At 42.5% G+C, this 14,118-nt stretch overlaps 1 protein-coding gene across 1 annotated transcript in view; it reads left to right on the top strand.

Moving 5' to 3' along the window:
* Positions 1-14,118, top strand: part of ak5 (adenylate kinase 5) — a 45,452-nt gene that overhangs the window by 7,648 nt on the left and 23,686 nt on the right. The window contains exons 5-7 of the mRNA XM_079284374.1: positions 3,613-3,726; positions 10,383-10,574; positions 14,010-14,100. Coding sequence (XP_079140500.1) covers positions 3,613-3,726; positions 10,383-10,574; positions 14,010-14,100 — 397 coding nt within the window. The remainder of the gene's footprint in view (positions 1-3,612; positions 3,727-10,382; positions 10,575-14,009; positions 14,101-14,118) is intronic.

The following is a 14,118-nucleotide window of genomic DNA, read 5'->3' as shown; positions in this document are numbered from 1 at the left end:
TAAGCAGGAGCCCTGCTGACAGCGGCGCTGGTGTAACCATTGTTTTATGATGTGTTGAGTGACATATTACTGATACAGCTTGACATAAAGACCAGAAACAAGGTGAAACAAACACCCTGGCGAGAAATAATCCCCCCCATAAAACCACAACTTGTCTTTTTACACGTCAGTTTTTGTACAGATTTAACAAACAATATATAGAGTGTTGATTAGTGAGCTTCACAGGTTCAGCTAGGTGGATATTGTGCCTTTGGACTGAGCCAAGCTGCTTCTGTTTACTGTCTCTATGCTCAGCGAACCGGCTTCATATTAAGCATACAAACATGAGAGTGGTGACAATCTTTTTACCTCGTTTTCAGGCAAAAAAAGCAAATCAAAGTATTTCCCAACTATTCCTTTAAACACATATTTCTATCATTTTAAATGTTTCTCTCTGTAAGTAGACTGGAAAAAAGACATCCATGCGTTTCTTCTTGTAGCCTGGAGGTTCTGTAACTGCTCAGCTGTGCAGTCTCTCAAGTGAGAAATGGAAAAGCGCATTCGAAATAGTAAACACACAGAAATACATCGTGGACACTCTGCCAACTGCCACATCAACTTGAAGTTCTTGCCGTCTGTCTGTAACCCACTGCAAGGTCATATGACTCAGTATTTATCTGCACTTGTTCCCTCAGAAATCCCACAGGTCTCAACATAAGAGGACCTTGGATTTTTGACTATTAGCACAAACATATCCACAGACTGTGGAAAAACGTCATGTTGAGATGGTCCAGCAGGATCCACTGCCTTGTAAAAAGTAATCTAAAGACCCAATATACCCTTTAACATGACAGTTGTTGAATTTTAGCACTTGCTGATGATTTTTTGTGTACTTGTTTCTTTTTTCTGTAAAGAGTAGCACAGTGTAACAAAACCTGTGTGCTAATTCCATACTAGACACTACATGCACATACTGTAATATGCTAAACAAATTGCTGCAGCAGCAGTTAGTGTACCAGCATGAAGTTAATGTACTTTAACATTTTGCAATTACAGGACATAATATAGTAAGTGCACCAGTGGACATCAAACTACAATTTTGGAAAAAACAATTCAACTTCACAAAGAGAAAGTAAAATGTTTTTTTTTCAAAGATCTATTAATTATTATTTAGCTGTTGCTGTCTCTCTACCACCAACAATTAGCTTCATACTGTAGCTGTTCGTAGCTTCTCCATTTCCTTTGTGATTTGCGTCAAGAGCACTCTAACAACTAAAGCTGCTCACTCTTCCAATGTGACCGCACTTCAACTAGATTCGTTGATCATTTTTGACCTGAGAAACATCAGTTGACAAAACAGACTCAACTCAAGGTTCACTTCTTGACTTTTGACCCGAACAGCAGGGTGGAGCTCCTGTTATAATGTTGAATATAATCAAACATATCATTATTTCAAGCACCTCTTCAACTAGTCTAAATTTGAGTGCACTATGTGGTGATATTTACACACGTACTCAGTGGTGAATTTGCAGATGGTTACGCAGCTTGTTCGCCCGCTAAATCTGCACCTGCAAAGGGTGAAATGCACCCATAACTGCGCTACCAGGCAAATAGCATTCCTGTGCCCCTGTGCTATTTGCAGTGATCCATTTAAGCATACATTTGGCACAAGATGGCCCCCCTTTTCTATTGCGTGTGTGAAATCGGACGTGCAAATTTTCAATGAATGAATTGCGGCGCAAATAGGCCCATCAAGTTTGCAGCTGAGGGCTATTTCTTGCGTCCGATAAAAAATGATTCATATGGCAAAGTATAAATGTTGGCTTTGCGCTAACTACACAGTAGGCAGAATGATGTAGAAAATGATTTTACAAAATGTTCAGACCGCAAAGTGCAGAGGCATTCCACAAAACTTCAGGCAATTTATTGTGTCGGAGAGAAACTGTCTGCCAGTGATGATGGTGTTTTCAAACGCACACCTTAAGAATGAAGACGAAGACGGCATGATTTGAAGCGGATGATGAAATAAATAATGTCATTCAATGCTGCCATTACCACTGCAAAGTCTTGGCGTGACACCCCTCATAAATGTGCTTCAGTTACCACCAACTATCCGAAGATGCCAAAAATGTCACTGTAACTGCGTGTGGCTATTAGCGCTGATCTTTGTGAATTGGACTGTTTTTTAAGGCTCATTTGCATAGACTGGGGATAATGTTGCATCACATGTACGCAAACTATGTAATTTAAATGTGTGCAAATAGCACAGGAGAGCCGAGTCACTATTTGTTTGGCAGCTAAGTTATGGGTGCATTTCATTCATTTCATTGCTTTGAGAATTACTTTCTTTTTGTCTTATTTGTGCAGATTTAGCAGCCGGGTAATCCCTCTGTGAATTCACCACTGAGGGATTACCAGTACAAATTCTGTGGAGTAAAAAAAAAGTAGTGTCAATAGCATGTACCCTACTTTTTAATAAAATCACACAATGTATTGTACTACATTTGTTAGACTGTTCAACAGAGAGTTCAGGACCCTTATAGGGACCGGCATTGGAAATAAGCAGGATAGCTATAAATGCTGTGATACATTGCATTGGAAAATTGTTGTGCGATTTTGCATGTATGTTGTATTCGTCCGTACCAAGTAAATAGGAAATGAATGAATTAACTACAGTGTTTATTATAGAGGGAGAAGTGAATGAAACATTTTGGATGCAACTTTGGTGATGATGCTGTCCAGCTGTATGTTTGCTGGTATAGTGCTGTAAATAGATCGGCACTTTGGCGGTCAGAGATGATTGTTTGACTAGGATTCCTGTGAGAGCTCAGAAATCCAGCCATGCAGTGGATCAGAGGGCTTTTCTCAGATAAGCTTTTCTCATTTTACTTTACACGACATTAATCTGTTCGATGGACTCTAGAAGAGCTTTAATCTCTGCGTCGTCTGTCGCGCTGCTGCTTCTATTCTGTCTGGAGGGAAATTAAACGTCTGTGTTGCTCAGCGTTCGCTACGGATGTTATTGTTAGATCTGAGCGTTGCTTGTGTATCTCCGCCATATCGTAAGATGTGTTCAGCTCGAGGACATACATTAGAACATGTTGACCTCCGGCCGCGAGGAAGTAATTGATGCTGAACGATGCTGGCACTCTGTGGCCTCCGGTGCAATCAAGACAGTTTTTCTGCCGCATTCAGATCTATTAAAGTACAAATGAATTATATTGCGGAATTCTCCAATGTGTTGTCATAGTTTTCCATTTACCTTCTTTATGACTCTGAATCATCTGCTCAGCTACTCATTATTCATTATCAAAGGGTTTTAACGAATCTACAACCTTGATGAATCTGGCAATTGCCACAATAAACTCACCTCCTCCTTCATACTCCTGCTCGAAAAGCAGATTACAATAACAATAAACTTCTTTGCTTTATAATTCGTAGCGGAACTGACCACATTGTTAAGCATTTAAAATGGCATAAAGTGAAATGTGAGTTAGGAAAGACAGAATTTCAATCAACAGTTATTTGTATTGTTGGAAAATCCAATTAATCCCCTGCCGGTGATTGTCTTGTTTATTGTTCTTTTGACATTTACATGTAATTATGAATCCTGTTGCTTTCGCTGTTTTCCAGGAGACAACAATAACTGAGATAAAGCAGAAGATCATGAAGATCCCAGATGCCAACGGTATCGTCATAGATGGGTTCCCTCGAGACGTGGGACAGGCCTTGTCCTTTGAAGACCAGGTGAGTTCAGGTGTATTCATAAACAGAGGATTACCTCTGAAGGCCTTTTCATACGCTGCCCGGATGCTTGAGTCCATACTAAGTTATCTTTACGTTACATCAGTGAGTTCTGCGGCTTTTCAGATGCTTGCTGACATCGGTAAATATTTAGATTTAATAATGTTTTTGGTTTTTTGTTTTGTTTTGGCCAAGAATGTTGAATATCTTCTTCAGTCCTAGACGCTTGACCTCATCTGCAGACTCCTCCTATCATTTTCAATTGTACATGATAGCAGCCACCATTAATGTGCCATTTGGAAACATTGTTCAACAGCATATGGAGCAGCTGGCTGTGACATTTAGTGCAGACTATGTGGAACAACATTTTGTGCCGAGTTTAAAACCGGTTTTCAAGACTTCACCGGAGTTAGATAACAACGTTCACTCTCAACAAGTTTCAGAGTCCAACACACACAATGAGCTATTCACGTGGCCTCTGCTACGAACCAAATATGTAAATAAGTTGGTCGCACACCACCGCCAGAGTTTGGTGTATTTGATATCAGATGCTGCACAGCGCCTCGGGTTCCCTGTCAGGGAATTTAAACTCTTTGATAAGTTGTAAATATTGAATCAGTTTTAAAGTTTATCCAAAAAGTTTAGTTTTATATAACTGATGACTGTAAATTTAGATTGTATGGAGCAATGCACCTTCATTGTTTTATTCTCTCACTGCTGTATTGACTCTATAGTGTTGTCGGCTGGATATTATTTGCATCTGAAATATGAGCCGTGAATCAGTCAGTGTGCTTGCAACGTCAGACTGTTTGACTTTGTCTCCTGTGTAATATTTCCTGCAAGTATTGACTTACATCTCACGGTGTTCGTGCTCACTAGGCCTGAAGCACACGCGTTTCAGCTGCTGCTCACGTATTCAACATCGGTTTTCCATTCCGCTGCCCAGTCAATGCTTCGTGATCCTGAAGGTAGCGGCACACTGAGCAAGGACTCCGCCCTTTGACTGGCAGACTGGCTCACAAACGGTGTTGTCAAGCCTCGACCGAAGTGTCCCTGAGCAAGCCTTGGAATACCTAACAGCTGTCGACTCGCTCTGGATGTTTTTGAGCCGTTACCTGAGGATCAATAAAGCACCACCTGCCAGTTTGGCAAAACATGAAAAGATTTAAATGAAGAGTCAGGCCCTGTAAATAAGCAACGCAAGGACGATAAACGACGATTGGCTGTTGTACAAAATGTTAAACAGTGTTTTTGTCTAAGCTGGAGCCCACTAAGTGAAATGTATCTTTCAAAGTTGAGTGGTCAATTATGTGACACAACGGTCGATTGCTTTTAGAAAGATTGATTATCTTTAGCACATTTGAACTCACTCAACATTCATCAACTTGTAAATGAGCACTGAATGACTCTTGGAGTGGTTGGGGAATGGTTTGGGGTCTATCAGGTCAGCGTGCATTACGATTGACTTTATGATCTGGTCATTTCAGCTGCATCACAGGGAACGACAGAGAAGGCCATTAGGGTCTCAAGTCCCATCAAGACAGGAATCACAGTCCAGGAGGGGAATATTTTCCCTGCTCCAGAGTTAGTCATTCGGCAGACTGGTGCGTGATTCATGAGAATGTTTTGCAGGGAAAGCAAGTCGCCGTATTATTATTTCGTTTGGTTGAAATATCATATGACTGATTAGTGTGAGTATAGAGATTGTCCTTATATTCCATTCCCTCCACCATTGCATTGACCTTCTGTGTAATTTTTGCTCCCAAATTACTGAATTAGTGATCGCTTTTCTCACAAAATTTGCTGGAATGTTTTTTTGTAAATAGTCCTCTACTCTGAATCCTCCTGGCCTACCTGATCTATTGTGTCTGGTTTCTTTGGCTCATAACACTAACCACTGTGGACGGCTAACCTTCTCTCCTGTTTTTGTTAAAGTCTCTCATCTCTCCTGTGTAATTGTTCTATTCTCTCCCTCTTTTTGTAAAGAGACCAAGTCTAATGAGATCTTGTAATGTGATGTCTGGTGTCTGGAGGTCCACCTCGTCTGACAGCAGATTCCAGTTAGTGCATGTTTTCTGTCTGAAAGCTGCACGAGGAACCCAGGCAAAGAAACAAGATGATACGTGTGGCTGGCTCATGTACAGAGAGAGGGATCTCTAAACAGACACGCACCCCACTTCTCTTTGGTAGGACTCACAAATCAGCAGATCAGATGTGGTTGCCTTCTCTTCGGCGTCTCCACATCAGCTGAGGCTGTAAATAGAAAATAAACAGACAGTTAGTGGCGAACTCACTAACAGGCATTTCCACATTCAAGGAGCCTGGAAGTCTCATAATTAAAATGTAGCTTGATCTCTCGTCTTATAATTTGGTAAATCACATTTCGTAACCGATAGCCACAGAATTAAATTCAGCTGAAAAGATTTTTCTTTTATTTGTTTTAATTGTTGCGTAAAAGGATTGCTAAAAGGGTCGATGACAGTTTGTAAATGGGCCCCGGGGGTTAGATAAGGGCCAGAGGAAGTTCACTGGAGATGAAATCACGTAGATAACACACGTATACAGTTGTGTGTTATTACCGTGTCCCGGCAACCGCTTGAAGAAAAGGCTCATACTGACGTTGGTGATTGCACGGGAGATGATGACCGCTCAGACAATAATGCAGATACAGAAGCACTGGGATTTACAATAGAATTAGGTGGCAACTGTATTAAAGGAGCGTTTGTGCAGCTTAGGAGCAAAGACAGTAAATAACAGTCGTATATAACAGTAGAACAGCAGAAGAACACTTAAGACTTGGACTCTTAACAGACAGACGAAGAAGAAGACGAAGAAGACGAAGAAGACGAAGACGAAGAAGAAGAAGAAGAAGAAGAAGAAGAAGAAGAAGAGTGAAACTCATCAACATGGGTGTCATTTTAAACCTTAACAATCTAATTTATTTAGAGTCAGTTCAAGAGATGTTGATTCAACTTTTGTGTATTCTGAAGTAGGATAAATATTGGAGCCATTTTTCACAAGCCGCATATCTTCAGGACATTCTGATACTCAAGCAAACAAATTCAGGAGAAAATTAACTTTGCTCGAGACCCGTCTCTGTCTCAGCAACACTCGGGTGAGATCTGGAGTTAGTCCAGCCAAACATGTTCAAATTATAAGCTACCGTCATCTAACGTCCGCAAGCGCCCTAACTAACTCATTTCCACGATGCTAAATATGGCTGTTAGCTGTGAAAAAAGAAATGGCCTATTCGACCACGCCCACGTAGGGGACAGGAAGAGTATATTATTTCACACCATAACTTCCTGCCTCGTCTTTTTATGGAGCATCTCTGGTGATTTGCCTCTCAGATAGTAGTCTCTGCTTTTGTGAATCCACTTTTCTTCTAGTTTGATTGTTTTACAATAACTTTGGTGTGACTATTGTTTAAAGTAACTCATCTTCACAATTGCTTCCAGTAGACTTCATGGGCCCACTGCAGTCTTCCACCTTTGCGGAAAGTGTGTTTAGCATTTTCAATGAATGTGGTCATGCTTGAATACACATCATTGAAGCACAAACCATTTCCCTCTGCAGAGCTTCAGTCCACAGAATATTTGCGGAGACCTTCAAAGGGTTAAATCTGATTGAGTGATACATTGACTTTCTAAATGAATCGAAAACACACTTGCTGCTACTTGAAGCATCATGTAATTCATATTCTAGAAGGTTCAGTGCTTTATTTTGCATACCATATTCCCCAGCACTGAGCTCTGAGTGATCCTCTACCTGCAGCATCCATTTCCATTAGTCTCCCCTCGCCCCATGCAGCTACTTTTCCCTTCACAACATCACAGCAGCCATTTATGAGGCGCTCCCGTGGGACGCCATCCGTCCTCCTCCTCCTCTTTATAGCGGCCCGGAGAGACCGTCCAATCCTCCATTCTTCCCTCCGGGCTTTGTAAATCCACTCCTATCGACTACAAAGGTGTCAGTTTGTCTATTCATCCCTGTCAATTTGCCTGAATGCCTGAATGTCTAAATCCACAACACACACGCACACACACACACACACACACGCGTCTATTTTAGCAATTAATCAATCCTACTCTTATAGTTGCTTATCACGGAAAATTACCGAACATGCTTTGGCCACTCAAATATGAGGATTTGTTGTACATCATTGTAATTTAAATATCTTTGGGTTTTTGACAAATCAATGAAAATAGTTGTAATACAATGCAAATTGGCTTATGTCTGTGACTGATGAGTCAGTTTGCAGCTGGTAGCTTTGTCATCTTGTCTTTCAATTATTCATCCATCATGATGGCTTCAACAAAGAGGACAAAACAGAGCAGCAGCAGCTTTGCTTTGGAGGCTCTTGTGGACGCCATAACTCTCTCTGCACATTCCTCTCGGAGAGAAGTCAACATTTTGCTTTGAGAAGAATTGCTTGCTCATTAATGCACTTGGCTTAATCTACCCCCTCCTGCGAGACCGACATTTCTGGAGGCTTACGAAGGGAAGTTGCAAAGACAGTAATGTTATGTAATTCTAATTTTAGCAAGCTAACAAAGCTTGCGTGTTTGTAAGAAGAAAAAAAAGTTGCACCGAGATACATACCCAGTAAGAATAAGCATGAAAAGCATAAAGGTGACATTTGCAAAGATCTGCGCAGGTTACAGTTGAAGATCGAGGTCCATCCTTTTGTTAACATCACAGACGACAGCCTTTCTGGTCACTTTGGGACAAATAATAATAATCGAAGTGTGTGTTAAAGGGAGAGTATTTTAATATTAATGCCATTGTTACTGTCCCAGTGACAGTCTAGAAAGTTATGACCATGTTCTTGTGAAGATACTGAAGTGAGGCTGAAATAATCAGTCGATTATTCAATTAAATTCGTTGATCGACAGAAAACAAACCTGCAACTATTTTGACAATCGATTAATCGCTTAAGTCCTCTTTGAAGAAAAGTGTTTCCTTATCTGAATCCTCTTTGGACAGAGGGTGTCTAATATTCTGGACGGATTGCAAAGCCCCTTGAGGCAAGGTTGTGATATTGGGCCATGTAAATAAAACTGACTTGACTTGTTGTTCTCCATGAGAACTGCTGGGAGGAGGAGAGAAAACGACCCCAGAACTCTGGTTCATGGAGACAGATGGAGACGAGTGATCGTCGGCAGCGCCACGTGCTTAGAAAGGCAAACAGCAGTCCGTACTGACGCCAGGAATCAGTTTCTTTAATCAACAGCAGATTTAACTGGATCAATTTCAGGAAAGAGTCCGTCGTGATTAACTAAAGTTGGAACAGCTGTTTGTTGTCTTGTTCACCAAACCAAATACATAACTTGGTACAGACATCTATACATAGTGGTTCCCCACCGAACATGATCAACTATACAAGTGAATGTGTAAATTCCTCAAACGCTAAAAGGTATATAACGTCTATATTTTGTAAGTGACAGGATCGGTATCGTCAAGTTTACATTCAGCTTCACAGAGGACATTTCAGCATTTTAATGCTTGAATCTAATTTAGTTCAACATCCCAGAAGAGTATTAGCTGCTGTGTTTGGCACAAGAGTCCAGTAAACATCACCTTTTTTAGGACTATGTGTGTGTGTGTGTGTGTGTGAGTGTGTGTGTAGGTGTGTGTAGGTGTGCGTGTGTGTGTGTGTGTGTGTGTGTCAGTTTATACCACATGCTTCCTGGCCTTTAAGCTAGAGCGATAGCGTCACCGACAGAACTGCCGGCATTAAAACCGTTTCTGAAAATAGATGCTGTTATGTGATGCGATGATCATACATTTCTGGAGACGTTTTAATGATGATGAATCTAATAATGCTTTCTTGTTACAAAACGGCAGCCGGCATCCGATTGCTGCACTACATTAACAGCACAGCTGGAGAAAAATCACTATGAGTGTTCATGTCATTGTGGAACTAGAAACTTTGATTTGCAAGACTGTTGCCGAGTGGTTTGTGCCTCTACAAACAACCACATCTGAGCCATTTTTGGCTCTGGGTGTGTGCCAGACTCTGGTGTGTTCATTGAGTGCATTTCATCAGCCAAAGCAGGAAAACAAACAACAGAGAATGAATCGTATTAAAGAGAAGTTCCCAGTGGTGGTGAGCTGGCTGACTAGTTGTCAGGTTCAAGATGAGGAGAGCATTTAACACTTTCCTCTTTATAAAACGACTGGCCTCAACTTAAGAGGTCAGAGCCATAGCAACTGAGTTATTTCCCCTTTGATGCCGCGTTGTATTCGATAGACAACGTCATCACCATTCACTGATCTTTAAATAGCCAACGCGCAGCTCAGCCAGTTTACTCCGCGCACTCGTTGGTTACTAAGGAATGCTTTTGTGTTTTGGACTTTGTAATAACAGAAGCGGCCAAGCTCATTGTTGTTTCACAAATTAAATTGCCTGACCTTTTCCCTCAAATTAGAAAAGCCAGTGTGTATTTTCTTGCCATCATATCTCGACAACAGGCCTGTCGTAGCTATTACAGAATCTCCTGATTGCAGTAGTTTGAGCTGAATGAGATAACTTTGCTCAGAGCTTGTTTGTAGCTCTGAAACGGGTCAGATCACGTACATCACATGTAAATGAAGGTTTATCCGAGTGCTCGAAGGTTTGGCTGTAATGTTCCACGCGTCTTTCTCTCTCCCGGCAGATCTGCACTCCTGACCTGGTGGTGTTTCTGGCCTGCACCAACCACCGCTTGAAGGAGAGGCTGCAGAAACGAGCCGAGCAGCAGGGACGACCGGACGACAACCCCAAAGCCATCGACCGCCGCCTGACCAACTTCAAACAAAACACCATTCCTCTGGTCAAATACTTCCAGGAGAGGGGCCTTATCGTCACAGTAAGCCCTGTGGGATAGTACGCATGTCTGTGTTTGAATAGAGACAAGTGATGATGTACAATTTCAATTCTTTCAGTGATGATATACAACATCAATTTGGATTTATATAGCTTTAAATCAAACAGTTATCTGTTATCTCATGACACTTAGACCTTAATCTATTACTGACCCAGCATTCCCTCATGATCGCTCATGAGGGAATGCTGAAAAAAAAAAGAAAAAGAAATCCCAGTGGGACGGAAGTTAGAGCGTCTTTAGCTTCTGCACTGTGACGTATTTGACAGTGAAAGGGAATATTTCAGGGATGTACACTGTGGATGAATAAAACAAACTGGATACAGTGTTGGAGGCGGCGCATAATTCATTCCTATCAAAGTTGCTCAGTAGCGCAAAAAAAGATTGTATTTCCAAGTATGAAGTCACCCAGATCTTCCCTCCCTCGAGGATGGAAGGATGGATGCTGCTCTGTCGCTCTGTCGCTGCTTTAGAAGATAAACATGTTTGTTCTGTGCTGTAGTTTTATCTGTAGTTTATGGTCAACTGACACGTTCAGATATCACAAAGTTATCAGCACAGAGCTGTAAATCATGAATCAGTTGACTTATAAACAACAGAAATAACAGTCAAAGCTCTTAAAACAAACCAAGATCTCTTACAGGTATGTCACAGTGCAACTTGGCGTGTTGATTTTGTAGAGACACCTTGGGTATAACCAATTTCCTCTCCCATTACCTGTGAAAGAAGTCTGCAGTACTCTTGAGTGATATGAACATTTTGAGAACTTATCGATGGATTGTCCCGCCTGTAAATTGCTGTTGCTACTCTCTTTGTGGTGCTGCAGCGTCGATACAGACATGCGGCGTCCCTTCCCCTCTACGACTTACTCGTCAAATCTATTGAATGTACCTATTGATCTGATGACTGTAGCCTACTTATAACATCGAATCTAATATGAAAGGCTGGCGCACATTCCGTTTGTTTTGCTGATGAGAGTTCGTAAAAATAAAAGAGGAAAAAGGACCGATCTAATGAAGTGTTCCCCGAACGCATTCAGCTCCAGCTTCCTTCCCACAGGCTGCTAGATATCACGCAGATATAAACAAACAAAAGACACCTAGCTCCATCCTCCGTGGAGCCGTGACTCTCCGGGGGTGGTTACAAGGTATCCGTTCATTATTCCTGGAATATAAATAAGGTAGTGGCAATGTAGTATGAACTGTCTTATTTATATTTTCTTAAAGAAAAGAAAAGAAATCAAGATATCTCACGCTTAGAAATTAAAACAGACTGTCAATTTTGGGCACATTATTATTTATTTCATTTTACATTTTGTCTGTCCTCTCATACTCACAAGCCACCGGCTGAGCTCCACTGTGTTGGACTTTTTTCCGGGGAAAATGCAAGTCGCTGAGGGGAAGTCTCTGACTGCTTGTGCCGATGCACTGCACAGCAGTTTGGAGTACCCGGCCCTTTTAGGGTCTCTGGGTAGCATTCTGGAAAGGGCGCCGACTGGGTAATCTATAGTTCTGCTGGGGGACTTCAACGCTCATGTGGGTAATGATGGAGAAACCTGGAGGGGGGTGATTGGGAGCAACGGCCTGCCTGACATAAACCCAAGTGGTGCTTTGTTGTTGGACTTCTGTGCTAGCCATGGATTGGCTCTAACATACACCATGTTCGAGCATAGGGTGGTTCATGGTACCAGAACACCCAAGAGCCAAAGTTCTTGTGGTGTGACTTTGTGGTCGTATCATCAGATCTGCGGCCATATGTCTTGGACGCTCGGGTGAAGAGAGGAGCAAAGATGTCAACTGATCACCACCTGGCGATGAGTTGGATCAGATGGCGGGGGAGGCTGCCGGACAGACCTGGTGGGGGGGGGGGGGGGGGGTAAAATGTGAGGGTAAAATGTTCACACTTTGCAAAACGACCTGAAAGTTCGACATTGGACTCGACATTTTCAGATTCCAGCCGGCTCGGCGTGGATGCAGTATTGGTTTTGATTATTAGCCGAATAAATGAAGCCATTTGCCCTTTTCTTTCCAATACAAACACTCTGTTCTGCTGCATTCTGCTTTACTCCAAAAAGGTAAAAACTCCTCATCTGTCCTTGAAAAGTGACACTTTCTCTGAAGAGCCTCAGGTAGCCTCTGTATGAACTACACAGAGCCGCTGTATGAACTACACGGAGCCTCTGTATGAACTACACAGAGCCGCTGTATGAACTACACAGAGCCTCTGTATGAACTACACAGAGCCTCTGTATGAACTACACAGAGCCGCTGTATGAACTACACGGAGCCGCTGTATGAACTACACAGAGCCGCTGTATGAACTACACGGAGCCTCTGTATGAACTACACAGAGCCTCTGTATGAACTACACACAGCCGCTGTATGAACTACACAGAGCCGCTGTATGAACTACACAGAGCCTCTGTATGAACTACACACAGCCGCTGTATGAACTACACAGAGCCGCTGTATGAACTACACAGAGCCTCTGTATGAACTACACACAGCCGCTGTATGAACTACACAGAGCCGCTGTATGAACTACACAGAGCCGCTGTATGAACTACACAGAGCCTCTCTGCGGTTAGAAAAGCGCTGCAGTGTGACAACAGGCGGTCACTTTTCTCTGCTCATCCTGCCAGACGCGTCGGGAGGTCTTATGGGTTTTCAGGGAAATCCTCTCCTCCGCTCCTCTACAGGTGGGGTGGCAGGGCTTCAAGCGCAGGAGTGTCCTCTTTTTAGGTTGTTCCCATGGAAACCCCAGGAGAAGGCTGATTGTTGATTGTGGGTTATCCTTATCTTACATTTCACCATTTGACCTCCACTCCCACAGCTGACACTCTTTCATTTCTCTGTGTAGTTTGCAGTAACCCTGCTGAGAATCACACACCTGTGGGCAGAGGGAAACAGAGCAATTCTCTCCAGTATATTCTGTATATTCGTTTCTCTGTACTACACAGAGCACAAGGTCGCCTTGTCATCCTCCCTGATGGGAGCAGAGGCACGGCCCAAAGAGCAGATTGAGGAGAAGTCTGCTTCAATCAGCTTCTAGCTCGCTCACAAACCACATTCTTCACAGGCAATCATCTGTTGGTGCAAAGGAAGACAGCCGGCCTCCGCATAATCTGAAAGGGAGGCAAATTAATCGACTGTCATTTAAGCTTCCGGTGGGAGTTGAATACAAAATGACCCCGCGCGTGGAGCTCCCGGCATTAGAGCTCGTCCTTTACGTTTGATCTTATAATGAATCTCATGTCACGGCGGCTTAAGGGACTGAGCATGTCCGTCTGCGTTTGCGATGTTCTAGGTTTCAGGTCATGACTTCTGCCTAAGAATTAAAAGGTCAAAAAGAAAAAGAATTGTGAATGAGCGAACGGAGTATAAAATATGGGTTTTTCTTTTCTTTTTTTTCTCCTTTCAGTTGGATGCTGACCGAGATGAGGAGGAGGTCTTTTGTGACATCAGCATGACTTTGGACAACAAGCTGTTTCCCTCCAAAGAGCCGGCAGCCGGTGAGATAAAACATGAAA

This window comes from Melanostigma gelatinosum, assembly GCF_949748355.1.
Source record: "Melanostigma gelatinosum genome assembly, chromosome: 15".
NCBI lineage: Eukaryota > Metazoa > Chordata > Actinopteri > Perciformes > Zoarcidae > Melanostigma > Melanostigma gelatinosum.
Note: the sequence above shows the minus strand (reverse complement) of the source record. Positions and strands in the feature narration are given on the sequence as shown.